This window comes from Erythrolamprus reginae, chromosome 2 (assembly GCF_031021105.1).
Source record: "Erythrolamprus reginae isolate rEryReg1 chromosome 2, rEryReg1.hap1, whole genome shotgun sequence".
NCBI classification, from domain to species: domain Eukaryota; kingdom Metazoa; phylum Chordata; class Lepidosauria; order Squamata; family Dipsadidae; genus Erythrolamprus; species Erythrolamprus reginae.
This window is the reverse complement of record NC_091951.1, coordinates 234,306,485-234,333,167: the sequence shown is the minus strand read 5'-3', so window position 1 is coordinate 234,333,167 and position 26,683 is coordinate 234,306,485. Positions and strand designations below refer to the sequence as shown.

The following is a 26,683-nucleotide window of genomic DNA, read 5'->3' as shown; positions in this document are numbered from 1 at the left end:
ACTGTGAAGCGGTATACCAGTCTAGGTGCTATTGCTATTTATCCTTTTCAATTCTGGAAAGAAACTGTTTTGGGCTCAATTGTGGTTGTTAAGTGAGGACTAACTGCAGGCAGTAGAAATTGGCATTGTGCAGGCAGCTTATATCAGGAATCAGGATTCCATCATGGTCAAGCCTGCAACACCACCTTTTATGGCTAAGCTTGATTCTTAATCAACTTTTGAATTTCCTTTTTTTATTATTGTTGAACTCTTAGATCAACAAGATTTTCCTGTTTTCATCGAGTTAGTCTTTTTCCCCTTAGTGGAAAACAATGAGTTAGATTTTTTAAAATATCTTTGAAATATATGAAGTGTTGAATTATGCAGCAAAAAGGTACTCAGAATATAGATTTCAAAAATTACAATGGATTAAGGATCCAGATTGATTTAGAAGTACAGACAGTCCTTGACATACGGCCACAAATTTCTGTTGCTAAATGAAACAGTTAAAGAGAATTCTGCTCCATTTTACAACCTTTCTTGCCACTGTTGTTAAGTGAATCCACTGCATTTGTTAAGTTAGTAATACAGTTGATAAATGAATCTGGCTTCCTCATTGACTATGCTTGTCAGAAGTATGGAAAAAGTGAACTTATAACAATTTATAACAGTTCATTTAGGGATCATTCAAAGTTGCAGTGTCGCTGAAAAAAGTGGCTTATGACCATTTTTGACACTTGTAATAACTGCAGCATCCCCAAGGGTAGGTGATCAAAATTTAGATGGTTGTCAACTGGCTCATACTTGGGACAGGTGTTGCAGTGTCCTGGGGTCATGTGATCAACAAGGAAAATCAATGGGGAAGCCAGATTAACTTATAAACTCTGTTGCTAACTTAACATCCAAAGTGATTCACTCAACAGCTGTTGTAAGAAAGGTTGCAAAACTCACTTCACAATGTTTCACTTAGAAACATAAATGTTGAGCTCAATTGTGCTGGGAAATTCAGAACTACCTGTACCCTTCTTTCACAGCATTATTTTCCTGGGCTCCAATGAGTTTGGTGTGAGGCATACCCTATTACAGAGATGGCGAACCTTTTCAACACTGAGTGCCGAAACCAGAACATGTGTGCATGTGCAGATGCTGGAGCACCAGAAACCAAAAGACCAGCTGGCCGGTGTGCATGCATACCCCAGCCAGATGGTCTTTGGATTTCTGGCATGTGCAGATGCACTAGCTAGCCGGTCTTTGTGCGTGCCAGAGGACCGTAAAACTGAAGACCAGCTGGCCAGCACGCACAGGCTATTTTCAGGTCATTTTCCAGTGTTTCAGCACCCACAAAGACCACCTGACTGGCACACATGTACACACCAGGAACCAGAAGATCAGCTGGCAATAGTGCACGTGCCCACGCAGAGAGCTATGAGTGCCACCTCTGGCTCACGTGCCATAAATTTGCCATCATGGCCCTATTATCTTTAAATTATTCTGGTTTTGTTAATTGGGTAATTTGTTTTTCCAAACTCTTTCAAAAATTAGTCTATTATAAATCTTCTGTTTTAGACATTTAAACAGCTTGAGGACCTCTTGGATTGTATCTAGATCAATGGTTCTCAACCTGGACCCTTTTGGAGGTCGAACCACCATTTCACAGGGGTCACCCAAGACCATGGGAAGAGACAAATTTCCCATGGTGTTAGGAACTGAAGCTTCTATCCTGGCACCTTGGGACATATTTTTACAATACGACCAATCAGGCGTTTACAGTGGGGGTGTCCCTCTGACCTTCCTGCCAATCAGCTTAAAGCTCTGTTGGGAGAATTGGCGCTAGACTTATGGTTGGAGGTCACCAAAACATGAACTGTATTAAGGGGGCGCGGCATTAGAAAGGATGAGAACTACTGCTCTACTCTCAATGATACAAAAATAATTTTAGCATTATAAAACTCAGCAAAGTTTTAAAAGCTAATATGCTGTCTTATTACTGTTGTTAACTCCACGAGTTTTGTTGTTCCATATTGGTTGGTCAGTGGCTGTCATAAAAAAGTTTCTCAGTCATTCACTGTTCAACATTAAAGATACACATGTCTTTTCTGATGCAGTATTTTGGGTCCTCCCAATGGCTTTTGAAGTGGCTCTCTCCTGTATTAAGGGGGTCACGGCATTAGAACGGTTTAGAACAACTTCTCTAGAGCAGTGTTTCCCAACCTTGACAACTTGAAGATATTTGGACTTCAACTCCCAGAATTCCCCAGCCAGCGAACGCTGGCTGGTGAATTCTGGGAGTTGAAGTCCAAATATCTTCAAATTGCCAAGGTTGGGAAACACTGCTCTAGAGCCAGGGTCCCTTGACTAAGTGGGTGAAAACACTGTTTTAACCCTGGTGTAGCTAAATTTAAGCCTGCCTCATAATAATAAATAATAATTTATTAGATTTGTATGCCACCCTCTCCGAAGACTAGGGGCGGCTCACAACACAATACACAATGTACAAATCCAATATTTAAAAAACAGATTAAAACTCATCATGGGCTAAGAATGGAATTTAGGCAGTCAAGAGGCGCAGCAGGAAAAGAAACCAAAAAAAAAAAAAACCCAGGTGTGCCAGAGCGTATTCATGGGCCAAGGCCCAACCCTAGAGTTTTCATGGAAGGCAAACAACAGACCTTGCCTGATTTCAAAGAGACAGGAGCAGCATATCGAATTTATTTATTTATTCGATTTCTATGCTGCCCTTCCCTTGAATATCACACTAGAGTGCTGCATTTTGTTAGTGGAGAAAAACTCCAGGTCTCTTTCTGATAGCCCTTCTCCATATTTCCTTTAAAAAAGAAAACCTGTTCCCTCTGTTAAGGACAAAGCTAGGAAAGTTTAAAAGGCGCTCCCCCTCCCCTAAATTGTTTCAATTACACCCAGGGGGGAGAGAAGAGAGAGGAAGAAAGAGAGAGAGAGAGAGAGAAGCAACAGGAGTGAATATCCTCCTGTCTATTGGCGCGCTGACCGTTTAGCCAGATCTCAACTCCACATCCTTGTGGAGATTCGGGTGGCGGGTATTTTTTTCCCCTCGCTTTTCTCCCCCCCCCCTCACTTCATTCTTTAACCGGGAGGGGAGGCGCTGTCCCCCTCCCTCAGGCCCCGAACTCGACAGCAGAGGGAAGCCCACCCCACAGCCTTCAATGTCCAGGCCGCGCAAACTGAACCCAAAAGATACCAAGAAGCAGATTGGAAAGGGCCGGAAGCCTTTGGCGGCGCGGTCTTCCGTCCCAGCCTTTTCCCTTAACCGAAACCCGACCCAATTTTTGCTCCCCCCCACCCCCACGTCAGATCTGCCTCGTTCGCAACATCCACTTACGCGAATTCCTCCCCGTCGTCCATGGTCTTACAGAAGGCGGCTGGACGGGGAGATGCAGGATTGCAAAGGGAGACGCGGACCGCTTTTCCAAACTTGGGTTAAACGGGGTCACGTTTATAGCTCCGAAGTTGGTGCGCACTCCGCCCGACAACTTCAAGCTCCTGTTGAGTTTCTTATATTGAAATGGTGGCTGCGGGCGGGGTTCCAGTCATCCGAAAGAACCTAGCTGGGCGTAGTCAGGTATCTTCGGTGAAAGCGATTTCCTCTTCGGCGTACCAACTGCGATTACAACGCGAGTTAATCCCCCGGGGCCAAGGGGGGAAGGTCCTAGCTGCTTCTCAGTTCCCGCACCATCATTCGGGCGTGGGCGGGCGGGCTGCCTCCTTGCAGATACACCTTCCCCAGCATGAGGCCTCCAGATGCGTCCGGCTGCAACCCCATCATCACCAGCCCACGTACAAATCGTTATAGAGGGTCTCGGCAGTTCGGACGATTTATTATTTTATTTTATTTTATTTTAACTTAGCCGGTCTAACGAAAAATGAAAACGCACAGTCTCATGCGAGCGCACTAAAATGAAGATTGCAGAACGATATAACAACAAAGCCATTTTTTAAAAAAAGTGTTTCTGCTGGGAAGAAGGATGGGCTCTAGCAGGAATTTCAACCATCCTTTTTATTGCTTTTAGATATAATAACAGAAAAAGAAATATAATACAAGTACACTTTTTAAAAACAAACTTTTTAAAAGGACGAATAAAAAATGCAAACTATATCATAAGTTATAATCCTGTATACACATATCTAGTTATTAAAGTAAATATATATTTGTTTCTAACACATTTGTATATTTAAAATTGATCTCTAACCTAACAGTATAAATGAGTTCCGCTTTTCACATTTGTCCATACAAAATCTACCTCTAGAGCAGTGGCTCTCAACCTTTCTAATGCTGCAACCCCTTAATACAGTTCCTCATGTTTTGGTGACCCCCAACCATAAGTCTAGCACCAATTCTCCCAACAGAGCTTTAAGCGGATTGGCAGGAAGGTCAGAGGGATATCCCTACTGTAAACACCTGATTGGACAGATTGCAAAAATATGTTCCAAGGTGCCAGAATAGAAGCTTTAGTTCCTAACACCATGGGAAATTTGTCTTTTTCAATGGTCTTAGGTGACCCCTGTGAAACAGTCATTCGACCCCCAAAGGGGTCCCAACCCCCAGGTTGAGAACCACTGCTCTAGAGGCAATCTGTTGATAGGTGGCAAGTGTAATCAAGTCTTTATTCAGTGAATGGACAATATATTTATCTTTCCAATGCCAGAGTATGAGTCTCTTGGCCGTTGCAAGGGCAAGGAGTATTCATTTACATTATTCAGTTCTCAAATTCCATGTAATATGTAATGTAATTCAAGATAATTTTATCTTTAAAATTTTAACAATTGTTGCACACTCATATTTTTATAATATACTTTCCCCCCAAAATAGTTTTTTGTAAAAATGTGCTTAAAAAAAACATTATCCTTATTACATCTCCAATAAAATGCAGATTTTCCTATTATAATGAAAGGCTTTGCAAAAGCCTATGTAAATTATGTCTACTGTTTTACCCTGATTGAGTTGTGTAGTCCATATGTTTTTGCAGTGTAGAAGTTGCAGGTTACAGGATTTTTTTTTTCCTGAAACCAAATTCTTTGTTAGAGAGTAGGTTTTAGTTTTTAGGCGATTGATTCCATGACTTTGCTGGTGACACAACAGATGGAATTTGCTCTGTAATTTACAAGTCTATTTTTGTGAACTTTCGGTTTGCCTGTTGGGACATTTTTTTCACCATCTGAGGCTTCAGTGAGGCCTGTGCGCCTCCACAGGGATGAGGGGGGTTGTGTGCATGCGCAGGGGTGTGTGCATGCATGTGGAAGAGTGCATGCGCAGGGGTGTGTGCATGCATGTGTGCATGCATGTGGAGGAGAGAATGGGTGTGGGCATGCAAACCAAAAAAGGTTCTCCATTACTGACATAGACCATCAGTCCAATGAATAGAGATGGTTTTAGGCCGCCTAGTGCTTTTCTAACATGATTGATTGATTGATTGATTGATTGATTGATTGATTGATTGATTGATTGATTTTGTCCAATACACAATGAGGGTTTTAGTGGGTATACACATAATAAAATACATGATGAAGGTTATGGAATATATACTCATAGTAAAATATATCTAAGAAAGAATAGAAGAGAAGTTATAGGAATAGAACATATCGATGAAAGAATAGAAGATATATAGGAATAGAAGAAAGGTATAGGAGATATAGGAGAGCAATAGGATAGGGAACAGAAGACACTCTAGTGCACTTGTACTCGCCCCTTACTGACCTCTTAGGAATCGGTGGATAATCCAAGAGTAAAGTGTTGGGGGTTTGAGGATGACACTATGGAGTCTCTTTTGTAAAATCTATTTGTGTTAAGATTGTTGCAGTTATTTGTGGTACGACTAGGAAATATTGGGCATCAGCCATTGCTGTTTACAAAGACAGAGCTGAAAAATACGTTAAAGAGATTGGCTTTAACAGCTTCATCAATATATTCTTTACCATTTGGTCCTTTGAGAGGTGGGATGGATCTTGTGTCTTTGAGTTGGTTGTTTACAAAGTTATAGAACAGTGATGGCGAACCTATGACACTCGTGTCAGCACTGACACGCGTAGCCATTTTCGGTGACACGCGGCCGCCGGAGAAACAGGGAGCTTTAGGGAGTGCAATTGCAACCGCAATTATTATTATTATTTTTCCTCTCCCTTTAATTAAGAGACCGGGCGATTTTTGCAATGGCTGGGAGGGGCGAGAACACCGCCTCCCAGCTGGGAGCACAAGCATGCCTGTCCGGCCGGGGGAAGAATCGCCACGGCCCAACGTCAGTTTCAGCTGGGGGGCGGGGCGCCGCCTCCCAGCTGATTGGCATGGCGCCAAGCGTCGGAGCCCACCACGAATGGTGGTTGGCTCGCAGGGGCGGCTGGGAGCGAGGGGAGGTGTTGCAGGCCTCCTCCCTCCCCCCTGCCCAGGAAAGAGTTGTAAGAAAGCAGTGCATTTGAAAAGCGCGCTGCTTTCTCGGAAAGCCAGCTTTCCTGGCCGGCACAGGGCTTTCCCGCCGCTCCCTCCCCCTGAAAACACAACGGAGGTCCACAGTGAAGCCGAGTGGAGCAACGGGAGGCTCAGGCTGGTGGCGGCAGACCTCCGGGTTTTTTCCGGCGGGGGGGGCAGGAGGACCTTCCTGGCTTTCCGGGGCAGCTGGCTTGAGACTTGTGCCGGTCAGCAAAGCCAGCTGCACGCCGGAGATGTGGAGAGAAAGAAGGGAAAGAGAGGGAGGGAAAGAGGAGAGGACAGAAGGAGGGAGGGAAGGAAGGGAGAGAAAAGTGAATGAGAGGGAGAGAGAAAGGGAGGAAGAGAGGAAGGAAGGTAGAGATAAATATAAAGAGGGAGAGGGAGGGGAATAGGGGAAGGAAGGAAAAGAGAAAAAAGTGGAAGGAAGAGAGAAGGAAAGAAGGGAAGGGAGAGAGAGAAAGAGAGAGAGAGAAGATAGGAAGGAAGAGAGAGTGAGAGAGAGCAAGAAAGAAAGAGGGAAAGAGTGAGAAAGGCAGGGAGAAACGCAGCGTGTGTGGGGGGGTGCGCGCGTGTGTGTGCCGCTGATGGTCCGGGAGCTGCAGCGTGTGCGTGGAGAGATGAAGGGAAAGAGGAAGAAACACAGTGTGTGTGGGGTGTGTGCGCATGTGTATCTGCCGCCGATGATCCGGGAGCTGCAGTGTGTGCGTGGAGAGATGAAGGGAAAGAGGGAGAAATGCAGCGTGTGTGGTGTGTGTGCCGCTGATAGTCCGGCAGCTGCAGCGTGTGTGTGGGGGGCACCGATGCTAAGGCAGTCCGTCCGTGGTGGGGCTGCAGGGCAGGCACAGCAGCCCAGGGAGAAAGAGGGAATTGAGATAAAGAGAGAGGGAGAGATGAAGGGAAAGAGGGAGAAAGGCAGGGACAGAAAGATAGAAAGGAAAGAGGGAGAGAAAGATAGAAAGGAAGAGGGAGAGAATGGGAGAAAGGGAAGAGGGAGGATGAGATAGACAGGAGGGAGAGGGGGAAGTAGGATAGAGAGCGGGAAAAGGAAGGGCTTGGAGAAAGGCAGGCGGAGAGAAAGATAGAAAGGAAAGAGGGAGGGAGAGATAGAAAGGGAAGAGGGAGGGAGAGATAGAAAGGAAAGAGGGAGGGAGGAAAGGGAGGGAGAGATAGAAAAAAAGAGGGAGGGAGGAAAGAGGGAGGGAGAGATAGAAAGGAGGGTGAGGGGTAGTAGGATAGGGAGAGGGAAAAGGAAGGGCTTGGAGAAAGGCAGGGGGAGAGAAAGATAGAAAGGAAAGAGGGAGGGAGAGATAGAAAGGAAAGAGGGAGGGAGGAAAGGGAGGGAGAGATAGAAAAAAAGAGGGAGGGAGAGATAGAAAGGAGGGTGAGGGGTAGTAGGATAGGGAGAGGGAAAAGGAAGGGCTTGCAGAAAGGCAGGGGGAGAGAAAGATAGAAAGGAAAGAGGGAGGGAGAGATAGAAAGGAAAGAGGGAGGGAGGAAAGGGAGGGAGAGATAGAAAGGAAAGAGGGAGGGAGACAGAAAGGATAGAATTATGGATGCAAGAACTCGCTCATGTGTGATAGCGCACGCCCACACTTACTTACTTACTTACTTACTTACTTACTTATTTATTTATTTATTTATACTTATATGCCGCCCAGTCCCAAAGGGACTGTCGCTCAGACACTGTACTTTTCCGCCCACCCCGAAAAAAAATTAGAGGGAACACTGCCCTCGCCCCTCTGCTCCCTGCTCGCCTTCCAGAACGGTGTTACAGGAGACGGTGCTAAGGTAAACCCTTACCGGGTTATTAATTTGTAATTTAAAAAAATCATGCCGGGCTCGCAAAAAAGAGAGTCTGAAAAAAAACCCTGCGTGGACGTCGCGCCATTTGCTTCCTCCTTTGGCAGCTCATAACTAGATTTTTACAACCCCCCACCCCCCTTGATAAGCTTTTTCTTGAATCTGAACAGTTTGGGGGTTTGCCAAAGAGAGAAAAGTGAACGAGAGGGAGAGAGAAAGGGAGGAAGAGAGGAAGGAAGGAAGAGATAAATATAAAGGGAGAGAGGGAGAAAGAGAGGGAGGGGAAGGAGAGAAGGAAGGAAAAGAGAGAGAAAGAGAAAAAAGTGGAAGGAAGAGAGAAGGAAAGAAAGGAAGGGAGAGAGAGAGAAAGAATGTGAGAGAGAAGATAGGAAGAGAGAGGGAGAGAAATGATAGAATAAAGGGGAGAAAAAAAAGAGAAATGAGAAAATGATTGAGGCAGAGAATGACAGGAAAGAGAGAGAAAGATAATTATGCATATTTGTTATTTAAAGTATAAATATCACAAAATTATGTTTTTTTCTCAAGGTGACACACCACCCGAGTTATGCTCAGTTTTTTGGCGAATTTTGACACACCAAGCTCAAAAGGTTGCCCATCACTGTTATAGAAGGTGCGTCTGGATTTCATGCACAGGTTTTCTTGATTGATGTGATAATTGGTGCATTCAGTCTTTATTTCATGGCATAGATTTTTGTAGCAGCTTTTAAAGTTAGCAATGTAGCCAGTTTTGTTCTTCCACCAAAGATATCTTTTGGGGGGATTGGGGCTTCTTTATTTTTATGGGCAATTTGTTTTTCTTGGTTTTGATGAGTATTACTGGTACACATAATTTAATGACTCTGCATTTCGAGCAAAAAGATTTTGTAGTAGTCTTCAGCAGTATTACAGTCAGAGAATAATGTTTGCCAATCAAGAGATGAGAGGTCGGCATCTATGATATCGTAATTGGCTTTTTTAAAGTTGTAGTTGGTTATCCTGTTATTATGGTCGTTTTGGTAAAGAAGTATATTGAGACAAAAGTCAATCATGCTGTGGTCACTGTTGGAAAAGGGCTCTTTTATTTATAGTCCATAAATTGAGTGTAAACTGTTGCAGAAGATGAGATCAAGACAATTGCTAAATGTAGCATTGTTTATTACTAGTTGTTCTAGTCCTAGATTGGTAATAGCATTGTAAAGATGTGCTTCCTCCCTCCCCAGTTATTCTTATAACAATGTGTTGTGGAAATGTACATGTACTGCATTTTCACAACTATTTATTAATGTATATTTTTTTATTTAATACCGTAGGATTATTACATTTATATACCATTCCAATTTGCAAATAAATCTGAGCAACTCCTACACATCTTTCAGTAGTCAAGCTAAAGTGACACAAACTGAAAATAACAGTTGCAATAATATTCAACTAAAAGAACAGTCAGGATTGGAAAAGTACAGTTAGGATTTATACCCTAATCCCACAGGCCAATTGCTTTATCTTTTTTACCAAACAACAGAAACACGAGGCTCTGAGGTCACTATAGATATAGATGATATTCCATAATGTCACAGCCATGTGTCTGGCTGCCTTCTTTGCTCTCTTGTGATTTTTACCTGTTGATTTTTTTTTTATCTGCTGGAAATGCTACAAAGCACCCCTGAGATTCTTCTTTACATCTTTGTCTAGGCTGCATTGGGAGATGCACAACGGCATTTTAAAAGCGACATGACAGAACCCAGAATGATGATGTGCATGGAAAACAAAAGAAGAGCAAGTGGGCAGGAGCCATTACATTGGCAGAAGTATTTTTTTTTTAAAAGACTCAGGGCGCTGCTATTTTGAACTATTCTCCAGTGTCCTCCAAACCCACCCCACCCCCCGAAAACCTGACTATGGAAGCCAAAAGTGTTTGCTTTAATGGGAGATAAATATTTTGCACAGCTTTCCTCTCCTTGTGGTTAAAAAGCAAGAAAAATAGATGATTAAAAGGAAAAATAACTGAAAAACTTATTAACTACTGTAACAACATTTGTAGTTGCTATAGTATTTATCAGCGGCATGGTGACTCAGCAGTTAAGAGGCTGAGGTCGGCTGGAAGTTCGAGGCCCAAGCACCATGCAACAGGGCGAGTTCCTGTCCTCATCCCAGCTCCTGTCAACCTAGCAATTCAAAAGCATGCCAAGGCAAGTAGATAAATAGGTACCACTCGGGTGGGAATGGCTGTGGAAATGTCTTCAAACAGCACTGGTTCAGTGGCCTTGAAACAGAGATGAGCACCTCCTTTCGTCGGCAATGAATAACAGAATAAAATCTGCATGGGCTTTACTTTTTTAAAAATAGTACAGTGATCCCCCTGGTATTGCGCTCCCGATCATTGCGAAACGGCTATATAGCGATTTTTGAACCCGGAAGTAAAAACACCATCTGCGCATGCGCGCCCTTTTTTTCTATGGGCACGCATGCGTAGATGGCGCCGGGCAGATCAGCTGCTGGGCGGCTTCCCTGGGTCTTCCCCCTCTTGCTGGCGGGAGGGCGAAGCCCCCCCAGCACCCGCTCGCCCGCCGTTCACCCGGCCACCCGCCGTTCGCCGCTCGCCCGGCCTTCGCCCGGCTCGCCCGCCGTTCGCCCGGCCACCCGCCGTTCGCCCGCCGTTCGCCCGGCTCGCCCGCCGCTCGCCCACCCTTCGCCCGGCCACCCGCCGTTCGCTCGCTGCTCGCCCGGCCACCCGGGTTCGTTTGGCTTCGGGACATGCCGGCGGCGACGTTTTAAAACAGCCGCGCGGTTTACCAACTGAGTCCCGAAGTTCGCCTTTGACTTCGGGACTCAGTTGGTAAACCGCGCGGCTGTTTTAAAACGTCGCCGCTGGCATGTCCCGAAGCCAAACGAACCCGGGTGGCCGGGCGAGCAGCGAGCCCGCCCTTCGCCCGGCCACCCGCCGTTCGTTCACTGCTCGCCCGGCCACCCGGGTTCGTTTGGCTTCGGGACATGCCGGCGGCGACGTTTTAAAACAGCCGCGTGGTTTACCAACTGAGTCCCGAAGTTCGCCTTTGACTTCGGGACTCAGTTGGTAAACCGCGCGGCTGTTTTAAAACGTCGCCGCCGGCATGTCCCGAAGCCAAACGAACCCGGGTGGCCGGGCGAGCAGCGAGCCCGTCCTTCGCCCGGCCACCCGCCGTTCGTTCGCCGGGTTGGGGGTCCGGGGGGTGCTGGCAAGCCCCCCCATGCCGGCGGCGATGTTTTAAAACAGCCGCACGGCTTCCCAATGCGTCCCGAAGACAAACGCGGAAGTTCGCCTTTGACGTTTGTCTTCGGGACTCAGTTGGCAAGCCGCGCGGCTGTTTTAAAACGTGGCCGCCGGCATGGGGGGCTTCCTAGCAGCCCCCCAAACCCGGGTTGGGGGTCCGGGGGGTGCTGGCAAGCCCCCCATGCCGGCGGCGACGTTTTAAAACAGCCGCGCGGCCCCCAAACTTCGGCTCCTCGCTAGCGCTGCGGAAGTAAAAACCATCTGCGCATGCGCAGATGGTGTTTTTACTTCCGCAGCGCTACTTCGCTAAAACCCGATCATTGCTAGGGTCCTGGAACGGAACCCTCGCAATGATCGGGGGATCACTGTATATGCTAGTTCACATATGTATCCATATTGTAAACTGATTCTGTACAAATGGTGTCAAATTTACGCTCACTTCTGGACATCAACCAGCTTTACATCTAGCTGTGTAGCAACAATGACTAAGGTTTTGGCCCTCAATATACTCAGGGATGTCTAAGAAGTTGGTGACCAGTAAGCTTTGTTTCACTTTCTGGGCCATATTTAGATCCCAATGGCATTCTTAGACATGACAATGATAGACATGGTCTTGTTTGCCTTCCAATACATGGGTATTATATGACTGGTACAGATAGCAATAGCATTTAAATTTAATACTCCACAGCACTTTACAACCCTCTCTAAGCGGTTTACAGAGTCAGCACATCGCTCCCAACAATCTGGGTCCTCATTTTACCAACCTCAGAAGGATGGAAAGGCTGAATCAACCTTGAGCCTAGTGTGATTTGAACTGCCAAATTGCAGGTAGCTGGCAAACAGAAGTAGCCTGCAGTACTGCATTCTAACTATGATGCCATCATGGTCACCATTTTATAAGTTTGCTCTTCAAATTATATCCATTATATCAGAAAAGGTAAGAGATCTTTCAGTTAATGCAGTGAACCACACAAGAATAAATGCTAAATATGATTCTCATTTTACTTACAAACTCACCATGTGTTCTGATTTCTGGTAGAATTTTAGCTATTACAAATAACTCTTACTAAATGCAGTATTTAATAAATAAACTCCATTTTTATTTCTCTTCCCTTCCGTATTCAAAATACAGTTCATACTAGCACATTCCTCTCAGCCCGTTATCTTTCTTAATTGCATTCCTCACACTCCTCCTAGCCTTCTCCGTTTAACAAGATTTATGTACTGAGCATGATTCAAAAACAGCAGAACTGACATTCAACAAACTCAAACTCAATCCAGACAAGACGGAGTGGCTGTGGGTCTTGCCTCCCAAGGACAATTCCATCTGTCCGTCCATCACCCTGGGGGGAGAAACATTGACCCCCTCAGAGAGGGTTCGCAACTTGGGCGTCCTCCTCGATCCACAGCTCACATTAGAGAAACATCTTTCAGCTGTGGCGAGGGGGGCGTTTGCCCAGGTTCGCCTGGTGCATCAGTTGCGACCCTATTTGGACCGGGAGTCACTGCTCACAGTCACTCATGCCCTCATCACCTCGAGGCTCGACTACTGTAACGCTCTCTACATGGGGCTACCTTTGAAAAGTGTTCGGAAACTTCAGATCGTGCAGAATGCAGCTGCGAGAGCAATCATGGGCTTTCCTAAATATGCCCATGTTACACCAACACTCCGCAGTCTGCATTGGTTGCCGATCAGTTTCCGGTCACAATTCAAAGTGTTGGTTATGACCTATAAAGCCCTTCATGGCACCGGACCAGATTATCTCAGGAACCGCCTTCTGCCGCACGAATCCCAGCGGCCAGTTAGGTCCCACAGAGTGGGTCTTCTCCGGGTCCCGTCAACGAAACAATGCCACTTGGCGGGATCCAGGAGAAGAGCCTTCTCTGTGGCGGCCCCGGCCCTCTGGAACCAACTCCCCCCAGAGATTAGAACTGCCCCTACCCTCCTTGCCTTTCGTAAGCTACTCAAAACCCACCTCTGCCGCCAGGCATGGGGGAATTAAGACTTCTTCTCCCCCTAGGCTGATACAACTGTATGTATGGTATGTTTGTACGTATGCTGGTTTTATACATTAGGGGGTTTTAAGTTAGTTTTTAGTATTGGATTTTTACTGTACATTGTTCATGACTGTTGTTAGCCGCCCCGAGTTTTCGGAGAGGGGCGGCATATAAATCCAATAAATGAATGAATGAAATGAAATGACTGTAAATTAACACAGAATGCATTTATTTTATTTATTTTATTTATTCAATTTTTATGCCGCCCTCCTCCTTAGACTCAGGGCGGCTTACAACATGTTAGCAATAGCACTTTTTTAACAGAGCTAGGCTATTGCCCCCACAATCCGAGTCCTCATTTTACCCACCTTGGAAGGATGGAAGGCTGAGTCAACCTTGAGCCGGTGATGAGATTTGAACCGCTGACCTTCAGATCTACAAGTCAGCTTCAGTGGCCTGCAGTACAGCACTCTACCTACTGCGCCACCCCGGCTCATTTGCTTGCTTGGGAGCTGAACGGAAACCTTTCATTTTTTGCCGTACAACATTGAAACTCCACCCTTCTTCCCCACTGACTCCCTGACGTACCAAATATAATCACTCCAGTATTTAACCCATTCCTCCCCTTAATATCTTCTTCCAAACACCTGTTCTTTACGTTTTTGGACCCTTCTGAATTTAGGATTGACCCAGCGAACGTCTGATTCTTCCTCGCTAGATTCTGGACTCATAGCCACATCCTGTGGCTGGCCTCCCACCTGTTCTACTACCTGTAACCCCGGGCCCACCACTAATTCATAAACACTATCTGTATCAAAGTCCTCAATTTTTTCATCATCCTCCAAATGACCAGGAGTATGTACAACACCATGGATGGCACATCTGAGCCTTGAAACTTTTCTTGCTTCAAGCCACCTGTCAGCCTCCACACTGCCTGCTTGCTTCAGCTGCCATAGAAATTGGAGGAGGAGATTAGGTATTTGGGAGGAGGATGGAAGCAGTGCTGGAAATATGTCCTGATCTTTTTGAGAGGGCTAGGGAGGAAAATTCTCATCATTACTGGGTGGATACATGGACATGTTTATAGCCGGCACAAGGTCAACAGTTTCTGCAGTCCAGATGTGAAGGCTCCACTTGAAGATGTGCCCATATGACATCTAGGGGGCATTGAGATTGGATGATCAGCCCTGAGTTTTGAGGGATTTGAGATTACTTTCTATATGTATTTTGAGCGCCTTGTTGCCTCAGATCTTGCTTTCATATTGTTGCTATCATTTCTGATTCAGTAAAAGTACTCTTCTCTAACAACATGGAGTTTGGCACTTTCATCTGACACCACTTTTGTTCCCTATTTATTTTATATGTCACCTTTGCTCCTGAATCTCAAAGTGACATAAAGAATGCTTCTATTTCAAAACCTATAAATAATATTTGAATTGAATTGAACTGAGGAAAATTCATCTTGGATTTTCCCAAGAATACAATAATAGAAGTAGACATTTTGTTTCCTGATCCTCTTTAATCTTTCCTCTTGGGCTGGTCATCTTTCTTTTGGATAAGTGGCTCTGTTAAAAAGTGCTATTGCTAACATGTTGTAAGCTGCCCTGAGTCTAAGGAGAAGGGCGCCATAAACAAAAATTCAAATAAACAAACAAACAAACAAACAAATAAAAAAATAATAGATAATAAATAAATAAATAAACAAATAAATAAATAGCATTGAATATTGGCTCACAATTATTTGCTAAAGCGGCGTCTAAGCATTCTGAGAGAACACCAGACCAGAAGTGAAAGGCGCAATAGAGAAAATAATAAATTTTAAAATATACAGAAAATTGGATCTTATACTGGGGAGACATGGTACTGGGAAAACATTTTATGATCCTGGAATTATTTACTTACAAAACCTATTCTGCTTTAGGAGGTAGAACTCTTATGGATCATTTAAATGAAATGAAGTTTACTGACATTTAAGCTGAGATTGTAACCTGCTGACAAAAGGAAAAATTACAAGCCTGGGAATACCTATATGAAGGACTGTGAAAATATATATATTAGATTATTTTTAGCTATCCTATGTCTATTGGAGACCCAAATATGAAAATAAGGAAGTTATGTAATTAAAGGGTCCCCTGAAAGTTATGCTAGAAGATTGAACCTGTAAAGGGGATGCAAAGAGGCTTTTGATAACCTCTAGGTAACCTAAATGGAACTGATTGTTTACCTAATGCCATGATGGCGAATCTATGGCACGCGTGCCACTGGTAGCATGTACAGCCATTTCGGAGGGCATGTGAGACTTTGCCCTGTATCGGCTCCAGAGCGCATGCGAGTACTGGCCAGCTGATTTTAAGCCTTCAGAAAGGCCATTTCGCCCTTTGGACACTTCAGGAAGCTTTCCTGAAACCCTGGAGGCAAAAAAAAAATCCCTTAATGGACAAATCGGAAGTTTGGAAAAATGCACTTCCAGTTTACCGTTGTGATGTTTTTTGCACTCTGGAGGTTTCAGGAAAGCTTCCCTGAAGCCCCGGAGTACAAAAAATGTCTTCTGCAACCTCATATAAAAAAATTACAACTGTCCAACCAAATATATAGCCAGTAAGAAACAGCATTCAATGGGCAAAGGAAAGCTGAGCCAAGGCGGCAGCCTTGGGGAATGCAAGTAAATAATTCAACTCCTATTTGGGCTGGTTAGGAAAAGGAAGAGTGATAAAGGATCACGTGCTAGGATCCCGCTACTATGAGGTCTCTATTTAGAAAAGCCCACCCTGTTCAACCACGCCAACACACATCCCTTTTGGCACGTGAACCAAAAAAGTTTCGCTATCACTGATCCATGGGATATAAAGAACTGGGTCTAGTGCATTCCTTGAAGGGTAACTTAAGAACTGTATAAATAGTTCTTGGACTGCTGGACAAAAGTTGAATTTAAAAACAACAACAAAATAAGATGCTTTATAAGGAAGAAATGAGTGGAATTTCAAAGGACATGGTGCTACTTTTTCAGAACACAAAAGACATCAGGGAGCAAGGATATAAGGAGATTATGGGGGGAAAATGGAAAATACCATACGATGTATGATGAGTAAAAACTAAGACACCCAGGAAAGGGAGGAATCAACAGAAGGAAGGAAGGAGACAAAGAAGAGACAACAACGAAAATAATAGTGATTGATGAATTAAACCAGGAAGGAAATATACTAAGAGAGCTAGAAAATAACATTTGAAAGGGAGATAGAGGGCTGGGCAGAAATTTTGGAAACTAGGCAGTGGACATAACAAGAGAAAACATGGAATAATTGAACAATGACAGATTGCAATTTAATATAAATGTCTAATATTACTAAAATATATATAAGTTGGTTGAATGTAATAATTATGATAAATGCTACTAGTTTTATTTGCATTAGAATGCATGATATCCAGGTGCCACATTGTTCACACATTGACTTGATAGGTTTGTAAAAAAATTAAAAACCGGGATGGGTAAATAATCTTATTGGAAAGTGGAAAGTTCCTCCATACGGACCTGATTTTAGTACATGCTTTATTAAAAGTAAACCTCCTTTAACATTTTTCTTTCTAGTTGTGACAAGGAAAGATTACTGAGGACAAGACGCCAACAGAACTGCTTTAAGGGTTTCTTCATTTGCATCTAACTTTGGCACATATACGTCTGTCTTTCCTTTCCTTTCTTTCGACCTCTATCTTTTCTTTTTTCTTTTTCTATCTCTTCTTTTTTCATTTGTTTCTGATTTTTCTCTTTCTCTTTCTTTCTTTCTTTCTTTCTTTCTTTTCCTATTTCTCTATTATACTTTTATTTCATCCCCAGCACATGAATGAACCAGGAATAAGTCATTTTTTTCCATATATTGATATTTAACAGAATTTTGTCTCTTATTCTCATACCAGTGATGGCCAACCTTTTCAGCACCAAGTGACCAAACTAGAACGTGCATGCATGTGTGCGCATGCCAAAAATCTGAAAACCAGCTATCCAATGCGCATGTGCATGCCGGCCAGCTGGCCTTCAGGTTTCCGGCATGCACATGCACATTGGCTAACTGGTCTTCGGGTTTCCGGCATTTTGGTGCGCGCAAAGACCAGCTGGCCAGCACACATGCACGCCCCAGAAACCCAGAGAGCAGCTGGTGACGTTTTACCCACCTCAGGAGGATGGAAGGCTGAGTCAACCTTAAGCCGGTGAGAATCAAACTGCAGGTAGTTAGTAGAGGTGCTCTGTAGTACTGCATCCACTGTGCCACTACAGCAAATAATCTCTATTCAGGAAGTTTCTGGATTCTAAACAAGATGTCCTGAGGGACATCTTCCTTTATCCATGACTACTAGACATGTCCATGGAGAGGTTGGGGTTGATATTCAACAGCATTTGAATGGCATATTAAATTTCCCTGATCCTGCTGCATGGCTTCATCAAAGAGTTACTGTACACAAGAATCACATTACGGCATACACACATACAAAGTTTCAAAGTTCAAATCTTTAATACGGTCGTAGATCTTATAGACCTTCTACTGAACGAGGATGGGGTACACAAGATTAAAAACTATGAAGGATACAATAAAATCTAATTGAAAAGAAAAACAATGCTAAAATATATAAAAACAAGATTTTTTTTTTAAAAAAAACCTAAACGAAGAGGTAGAAATATTAGATCAATATGAATTTAATATATGACAAACTGAATCTATCACAGTATAAAGCACTTTTGAATCATTTAATCCTCATTAAGACTAATGTATTGCACAGGTCATCTGACAGATTTAAGCACTGCTGGGCAGTCTGGCAACATTATATTGTTAGGAGGGTTAGTGTCTGAAAGTAGCAGGGAGGTGTAATTTGGGTATATGCAATAATGGCGAGATAAGCCTAGTATGAATGTCTCTATAGTACAGACAATTGGAGATGTTCTCTTGTTTCTACATGGTCAGAACCACAGGGGGCCGTCGCTCTAGGCAGGGGAATTTCCTGTATCTGCCACCAAGGACATCTGAGGGGTATGATCTTGTGCCACAATAAAGGCCCTTTTGTGTTTAGGTACTTTGTGGTTAGTTAGGTGTGCCATGAAGGAGGCAGAGTGCATTGGCGTTCTGTGTCTGTTACATACTGTTTAATGTGCTTTGGCTTGATCATTCTCCCATGAAGACCTGGAGAGTAGAGCAAAGCTGCGATTTTAGTTGCCTCAGCTTTTCCCCATTTGAAATGAAAATCATTCTTCATAATTAATGGAGAAGGCCAAGGAGAAAAAGGTATAAATCTGATTCAATCTTTGAGTTTAGTCATCCGTATTGCACTTTCATGAGGCCTGTCTCCAGGCTCACACTGGTATTAGAGACATAGTTGGGGGCTTGAACAGTTGATTTTTGAAATTTGGATTTAATGGTGCAAAACTGGAGAAGCGACCCAGATGGAGAAACACATTTGGTTTCCTTTCACTCCAAAACATTCTTTCAACTGATGTTCAAAATGTTCATTCTACACCAAACAGAAAACATCCCCCAGGGACATTTATTAAAAACAGTTTGCAAAACCAGAATTCCTACTGCTTATTCTTTGGAAAGTCTGCTAAACAAAATATCCGAGCCTGATTTCTGAATTGGGGATACACAAAAGCTATTAAAGCAAATAATTTTTATTAAATATTTTAAAACAAGGATAAAAAATTAATAAGAATATAAATTATGGAGGGAGGGAGGAAGGGACGGAGGAAGGAAGGATAGAAAGAAAGAAAGAAAGAAAGAAAGAAAGAAAGAAAGAAAGAAAGAAAGAAAGAGCCAAGGGTTCAATAATAAAAAATGAAAAGAAACAGAAGTGGCTTCCAAATTTCTTTACAATAATTACAAACACCAATACAAAATTACCGCTTCATCTATGGTTACAAAGGGGAAAAAAATCTCCTTTTATCATTATCCCATTTTTTAATCATCAAAACCATAAATTACAATTTATTTTCCTCTATTTCAAGCAACAATAACAAAAACTATAAGGAGTTTCCAGTCAATAATAAGTGTTGATATTGTCTTTTCTCTAATTAAGGAAGTTAATTTCGCCATTGTAGCAAATTCTGTTACCTTCGCCAACCATTCCTCCATTGTGGGTTGTGCTGAATCTTTTCATTTTTGCACATATAATAATCATACTGCAATTGAATACAGTACAGTAACATAATAAATACTAGTCATGTTGCCAGTGTTCATTTAAGAAACAAATGAATATGTCAGCAAGCCCCTCCTGATCACAACAAATACTAAATAGTTGTGAACCACAGAGGCAACTATGTGCTCATAGCATATTTAGCACACATTGTCAAAAAGTAAAAATATTTCATCAATCCGAAGAATAGGAGAGAGGTTTTAGCTTCCGGATTTTTTGGACACTGGGGTTATTCAGAAGGGTATACAACAGGAACCACCTTATCCTGGCTTTGCTAGACACTCTGGGAACTAAAATGAGAAACCAGTATTAATTTTTGCCATGTTTATCAGACCAGTCATTCTCTCTCAGCCCAACCCACCTCACAGAGTGGTTGTTGTGGGGAAAATCAGAAGAGGACCATGGATTGGATAGTGTTTGCCATCTTGAGTTATTTGTAAAATTAAAAGGGTGGGATTATCAATAAATAAAATAAACATTTCCCAAAGGAAAATGTTTAGTTACAGGACCTACCTTCAAAAGTTTTCTAAATGAAAACAATCTGCAATATTCAGAGCTTCTTTCCCAGAAGTAAATATTCTATTTTAACTTCCCCTGTATCTTACATATTGCTTAACATCCCAACAGGCCATAGGGTTTGTGATTCAAGCTTACCTATTTCCAATGGCTTGCCCACAGAGGACTTTGAATAGACAGACAGGGTTTTCTGTTTGATTTTGTCGCAAAGGGTTTGGCAGAAGCACACAAGGATGGGATTTGTGTGATAGTGGTCCAAGAAAAGCATTCCAACCCAAACTCTGTAACCTGCAGGGAAATCATGAGTATTTCTTTTTTGCATGTTAAATGCAGCTTCTTGTTCTCCCATCCCACCCACTCCATCCAAGGCTTGAAACAAAGATGCTACTGAGTGGAAAATTAAGTTTGTTATGTAAAAGTAGATGAGGTCTCCTGTGTAAGGTGCCTCAAATGCTCACCTGCATCACATTGTTCAAAACCTTTTGGCATTACTGGTCTATCTATTCGTGCAACCATCCAGGCACCAAGAATGACGCTACGCAACAGTCTTAACAGACAGGAACCTATGCCCATGACCACCGAATGGAAGAATAAAAAATAACTGAAGTTTGCGAAGACTCTCCTGCAAAACAAGAGGTTATCACTGAAAAGTCTCATGCTTACTCTCCAACTATGGTGGCAGAAACAGACAATTTTGCTTTTGACTTCAGTCATGTGCTGTGTTAGAATTTGAAGGCAGATACATTCCCCCAATCGGCTTTTACCAAAAAAACCCCAATTAATAGTTCTTCCTAGCACTCAGTTGAGGAAGTACAATAAGTTGTACTTGCAGAAAGTTACAATACTTTACTGAGCCCATGAGAAGATGAATAAAGTTTATTTACAAGTCCCACCAATCGTAGTTGATGAGATACAGACTGTTGTACCAAGATATAATGCAAACACATAAATATATTTTATTGAATTGAAGTGATAAATTGCAACATTTGCACAATATTAAAATATTTTTCAATAGAATAAAATAAATCAATCAACAGATAAGACTAAGGTAAAAGAAAGGAAGTTAGGAGAATACTGTTAAATCTTTTCTAGGTTTCTTCATGCAATATTCAACATGAAAAAGCATTTGAACCAGTTTTCTCTATAGCTTAAAAAAGCATAATACAAATGCCATATAATTCTTCTGAAACTGTATTTTTGTACTTAATTTTTCCCCATTGATCTTTTAACTTTTTCCCACCAAGATGATCTCATAGTGACTAACAAAATGACAAAATTAGAAGCTCAATTAGATTAGCTTCCCTGAGTAATTACTTCCAAATAAGGTGAATGAATCCTTTTCACATCGCTTCATTATTTTACATCTCTTTCTGAACTGTCATTTTAAAAATAAGGAAAGAACACCTGCAAAACTATACAGTATCTTCCAACAGACACTGCTAAAATACATTTATCTGGAAGAATATCAAATCCAGGTACTGGAAAAATTATATTCACAGAATAACAGTAGTCATATCACTCCTTAGCACTGACCTGTTATCAAGTGCCAAAGGTTTTTCGCTATCACTCGTTGATATTTTTGGCTGGAGAAAGAACCTGCCACCTACAAACACCTGTATTTTCTTGATCACTAGGACAATGACAAACGACAGGCTGAGAGATAGAAAACAAAGAAAACAACATTGTATTTTATAACCAAGCAAACCAAGCCAATATATATATGTATATATATAATATTGAAAGGATTGTGTTTTGCTTCCATCTTCTTACTCTGGGATCCAAAATTCTTATGTTTATGTATTTATTTTTTATTCATTATTTGGATTTCTATGCCGCCCTTCTCCAGGGGACTGAGGGTGTTTACAGCATAAAGAATACAAAATCAACAATATAAAATATAAATATAAAACAACATAGCTAAAAACTAAATTTAAGAATTCAAATAATTAAAACCTAATCTTAAAACCCAAAATATATAGACCAATCAACCAACATTCATCTCATCAAAATCATAGTATTTGGCCAGAGTAGGTATCAATGCTCAACAGCCCCAGGCCTGCTGACAAAGATGTGTTTTTAAAGCCTTATGAAAAACCAGGAGAATGGGGGCAGTACAAATCGCTGGAGGGAGTTGGTTCCAAAGGACCAGAGTTGCCACAGAGAAGGCCCTTCCATAGGCCCCGTCAGGCGTCATTGATGGGCTGATGGGACCTTAAAAAGGCCAATTCTGTGGGGTCTGACCGGCAGCTGAGATATGGTCCAGTAGGTAGTCTGGTCCTAAGCCATGTAGGGCTTTACAGATAATTGTGTAGGGCTTTACACTTTAAATTGTGTTCAGAAACCAATTGGCAGCCAATGCAGCTCACGGAGTGATGGTGATACATGGGTTTACTTCGGTGTTTTGGACTATTTGCATTCTCTGAACGTTTTTTAAAGGTAGTCCCAGGTAGAGAGCATTGCAGTAATCAAGCCAAGAGGTGATGAGGATGTTAGTGACTGTAAGAAGATATTCCCTATCCAGATATGGCCGCAAATGTCCTCCTCGCCAGAGCTGAAGGATGATATTCTAACCTCAGCTGTGGGTCAAGGAGAGCTCCCAAGTTGCAGACCCTCTCTAAGAGAGTTAAAAGTCCACCCCACAGGTGATGGAAGTCAGATGGTATTGTCCCTGGGAGGCAAAACTCACAGCTACTCCGTCTTTTCAGGGTTGAGCTTGAAGCTGTTGACACCCATCTAGACCCTCATAGCCTCCAGGCACCAGCACATCACCTCCACTGTTTCACTGAATTGACACAGGGGGAAATGTACAGCTCAGTGTCATCAACATACTGATGGTAACTCACTTTGTGTTGCTCGATAATCTCACCCGGCGGTTTCATGTAGATATTTCACAGCAGGGGGAGAGGACCAACCCCTGAAGAACCCCACGAAGGAGGGGCCGAGGAGTCGACCTCTGACTCCCTGCCAACACTGACTGCGCCCGACTGGAAAGGTAGGAAGAGAACCACTATAAGACAGTGCCTTCCACTCACAACCCCTCCAGTCGGTGCAGAAGGATACTATGGTTGATGGTATCAAAAGCTGCTGAGAAATTAAGAAGCAAAAGGATAGAGGAATGACCCCTATCCTGGGCCGGCAAGAGATCATCCATCAGCGTGACCAAAGCAGTTTTAGTGCTGTAGCCGGGCCTGAAACCAGACTGCTGAGGGCTGAGATCAATGTTCCCTCTAATTTTTTTTCGGTGTGGGCGGAAAAGTATAGTGTCTGAGCGACAGTCCCTTTGGGACTGGGCGGCATAGAAGTATAAATAAATAAATAAATAAATAAACAAACAAACAAACAAATAAATCTTTTCTTTTTTATTAAAAGAAATTAATAATTTTAAAAAACCAAAATCCATTACTATTAAAACTAAAAGAACCAGCAAAACTATTAATAAAAACAGGTGAGGGCTGGGTTTCTTTCTCTGTTATTATTTAAGTGCTTTTACCATATGCTTTCAATCAAGAGTCACTTCTCTCTCTGTTTCTATCTCTTTCCAGTCATTCTCTGCCTCAATCATTTTCTCATTTCTCTTTTTTTCTCCCCCTTTTTCTATCATTTCTCTCTCTCTTTCTTCCACTCTTCTCTCTCTTTCTTCCTCTCTCTCACTCTCTTCCTTTCTTTCTCATCTTTCTTTCTTTCTTTCTCTCTTTCTCTATCTTGCTTTCCTCTCTCTCACTCTCTTCCTTCCTCTCTCATTTCTTTCTTTCTTTCTCTCTCTCTTTCTCTACCTTGCTTTCTTCCTCTCTCTCACTCTCTTCCTTCCTTTCTCATCTTTCTTTCTTTCTCTCTTTCTCTATCTTGCTTTCTTCCTCTCTCTCACTCTCTTCCTTCCTCTCTCATCTCTTTCTTTCTTTCTCTCTCTCTTTCTCTATCTTGCTTTCTTCCTCTCTCTCACTCTCTTCCTTCCTCTCTCATTTCTTTCTTTCTTTCTTTCTTTCTCTCTCTTTCTCTACCTTGCTTTCTTCCTCTCTCTCACTCTCTTCCTTCCTTTCTCATCTTTCTTTCTTTCTCTCTTTCTCTATCTTGCTTTCTTCCTCTCTCTCACTCTCTTCCTTCCTCTCTCATCTCTTTCTTTCTTTCTCTCTCTCTTTCTCTATCTTGCTTTCTTCCTCTCTCTCTCTCTTCCTTCCTCTCTCATTTCTTTCTTTCCTTCTCTCTCTTTCTCTATCTCTCCCCCTCTTGCTCTCTCTTTTTCTCACTTTCCCTCTCTTGTTTTCTTTCTCTCACTCTTTCTCTCTCTCTTGCTATCTCTTTCTCTCCCCCCCTCTTTCTCCCATGCTTCTGGAAGGAGAGTCCAGCATGGGTTTAGCTCTAGTCTTATTGGTAGGACTGAGTTTCAAATTAACATAAATACATAATTATTAGATACCGCCCCCTTGCTGCCCCCAAGGAGTCAGTTTTAAAAAACTCAGTCGAGGTTAAGGACTTGAGTTTTTTTCCTCCGGGATAAGTATATGTTAAAAATAATATCTAAATTATTAAAATTATGTTTGAACCTTGTAATCTTTTTTCTTTCTTTTACCACAGGTTCGTGATCGGCTTGGGGTTTCCTGCCCTCCACGGGCAGCGCCCCCACCATTCCTCCTTATGGGACCCCTTCCTGAGAAGGAGCAACGGGGCTTCAAGTCACTGACCTCCGAGGCCAGACTTAGCCCAAACACCCCAGGTGGGGGAGGTCCGCCCTCCCCCATTGACGGGGGCGGCAAGAGATTAACGCCGCCGCGGCGGCTAATTGAGAGCCGCTTAACAGCTGATTGCTCCGAACACAGTGAGGGGATCGCGGCGGCGTTTTCAAGCCGTTTAGGAACGCCTGTTCAGGAGACAGCAAGTTAAAGGAGAGAAGGGTCTCTCGGTGTCCCTGTTGGTGCCTGCCTTGCCTCCAGAGGCTAGAAAATCGTCGCGCCCGCCATTTTGGAGCCCCCCGAAAGCGCGAAATTTCTTGGGCTTGGCTGTCAAATTGGCGAGAAGCTGGCAGGCAGCCAAGCTGTCGCAGGGCTCCTATTCTGCCTCGATACTGTCGCTGAGGCTGACACCGAGGCAGGGTTGCCAATGGAATTGTGGCTAGCTGGCAGTTTGCACACACAGTCTCACTTGCGAGTGAGCTTTTCTGTGCTTGGACCGTTTTTTCTAATTGCTTGTGATCGTGATTGTAAGTACGCTGCCCCTATCTTATGATGGCTGATAAAATTGAGGTCGCTAGGGAGGAAGAGCAGGCCCAGCCGAGCAAGGTGATTGTAAAGGGCAAAGAGAAATCTTCGGGCAAACCTAAGATCAAGTCTTCTCAGTCAGCTTCATCGCTTCGTGAAGCTGAGAGGAAAATTAAGGCCCTTGAACAACGCTTGGAAGCGGCCTTGTCCCCCCCCCACTCAAGGGGGACTGACTATACACCCATTCCAGCCTCTTCCTCCATCTTCCCTTTCACCCAGTATGTCCATGGGATTTCAAGGGACTGCAACTGATAGAGACTGGTCACCTGACAGGCAGGCTTCGCAGTGTCCTCCTCCGCCTTTGCCTTCACCTACTGTCAGATCTGAGCGGCCATCATCCTCTCATAGTCAGGCCATGCCTCCGATTGGAATGCAGACTGCTTACGGTGCCTCTGCTACTTTTACACCCACGGCAGCTGGGCTGAGAGAGCAATCAGACGCTTGGCAGGCTTTCTCACCTGCTATTCAAGACATGATAGCCAATGCCTACACACAAGGCATAGCAGCAGCTACCCAGCGCGCTCATACCTTCCCTTCGCAAGCCACTCAACCCAGAGATCTCTGGTCAGTTCCACCGCCCCCTACTGGGTTGGATTCCATGGCAGATGACCATTCCAATTTTGAGCAGGACAGCGACCACGGGATGGATCTGTAGGATGACGAGTTTACCTTTCCCGAGCAGCCGGCAATGGCAGGTCTGTTCAAGCCCTCCTTATTCCGGGTGCTCTTGCACAAAGCCAAGCAGGCCCTGGACGTGCCAGGAGCAGCGGCCCCGGCGGAATCGGGGGATGGCCGGCGCACATCGGCCACTTTGTGCAAGGAGCCCGTCAAGGAATCAGACAAGGTGCCGGCGCTAGATATATTCCTTCAGAACGTCAAGCGCCCATGGCAACATCCGGCTGCGGCACAAGGCCCTTCGAACTTGGAGCGCAGATTTTATACATTCGATGATGCCATGGAAAATCTGTTGCTGTTTCCCCCCGTGGACAAGCCGGTGGCCACATTAGTCTCCACGGCGGTTGTGCCCTCAGACAATGCGGATAGCCTCAAGCCTGACGAGCGAAGGGCAGAGACGCTCTTAAAGAAGACACATCAGATGGCTGCTTGGGCTCTTCGAGCTGCATCTACTGCCTCCTTTTTCAGTCGGGCATCCATTATGTGGATTCAGGAGGTCCAGGCCCGGCTGGGCCCTGAGGACACCCGATTGAGACAAGACTTAAATAAACTCCTGGCGACGGTGGAATTTTCGACGGACGCCACTCT

General features: G+C 43.6%; 2 protein-coding genes and 1 pseudogene across 3 annotated transcripts in view; 1 reads left to right on the top strand and 2 right to left on the bottom strand.

Moving 5' to 3' along the window:
- LOC139162171 (stimulated by retinoic acid gene 6 protein-like) overlaps positions 1-3,608 on the bottom strand; it is a 39,527-nt gene extending 35,919 nt beyond the window's left edge. The window contains exon 1 of one of the 2 annotated variants that reach the window (XM_070742247.1): positions 3,335-3,608. In XM_070742247.1, coding sequence (XP_070598348.1) covers positions 3,335-3,357 — 23 coding nt within the window. In that variant the 5' untranslated portion in view covers positions 3,358-3,608. The remainder of the gene's footprint in view (positions 1-3,334) is intronic. The other variant, XM_070742248.1, reaches the window with a different exon arrangement.
- The window catches only part of LOC139159540 (perilipin-3-like), a 252,743-nt pseudogene that overhangs the window by 41,838 nt on the left and 184,222 nt on the right, over positions 1-26,683 (top strand).
- The window catches only part of LOC139162172 (stimulated by retinoic acid gene 6 protein-like), a 48,083-nt gene continuing 39,364 nt past the window's right edge, over positions 17,965-26,683 (bottom strand). Inside the window, exons 13-16 of the mRNA XM_070742249.1 lie at positions 21,702-21,821; positions 20,627-20,790; positions 20,307-20,456; positions 17,965-19,942 (exon numbers count right to left, since the gene is read on the bottom strand). Coding sequence (XP_070598350.1) covers positions 19,827-19,942; positions 20,307-20,456; positions 20,627-20,790; positions 21,702-21,821 — 550 coding nt within the window. The 3' untranslated portion in view covers positions 17,965-19,826. The remainder of the gene's footprint in view (positions 19,943-20,306; positions 20,457-20,626; positions 20,791-21,701; positions 21,822-26,683) is intronic.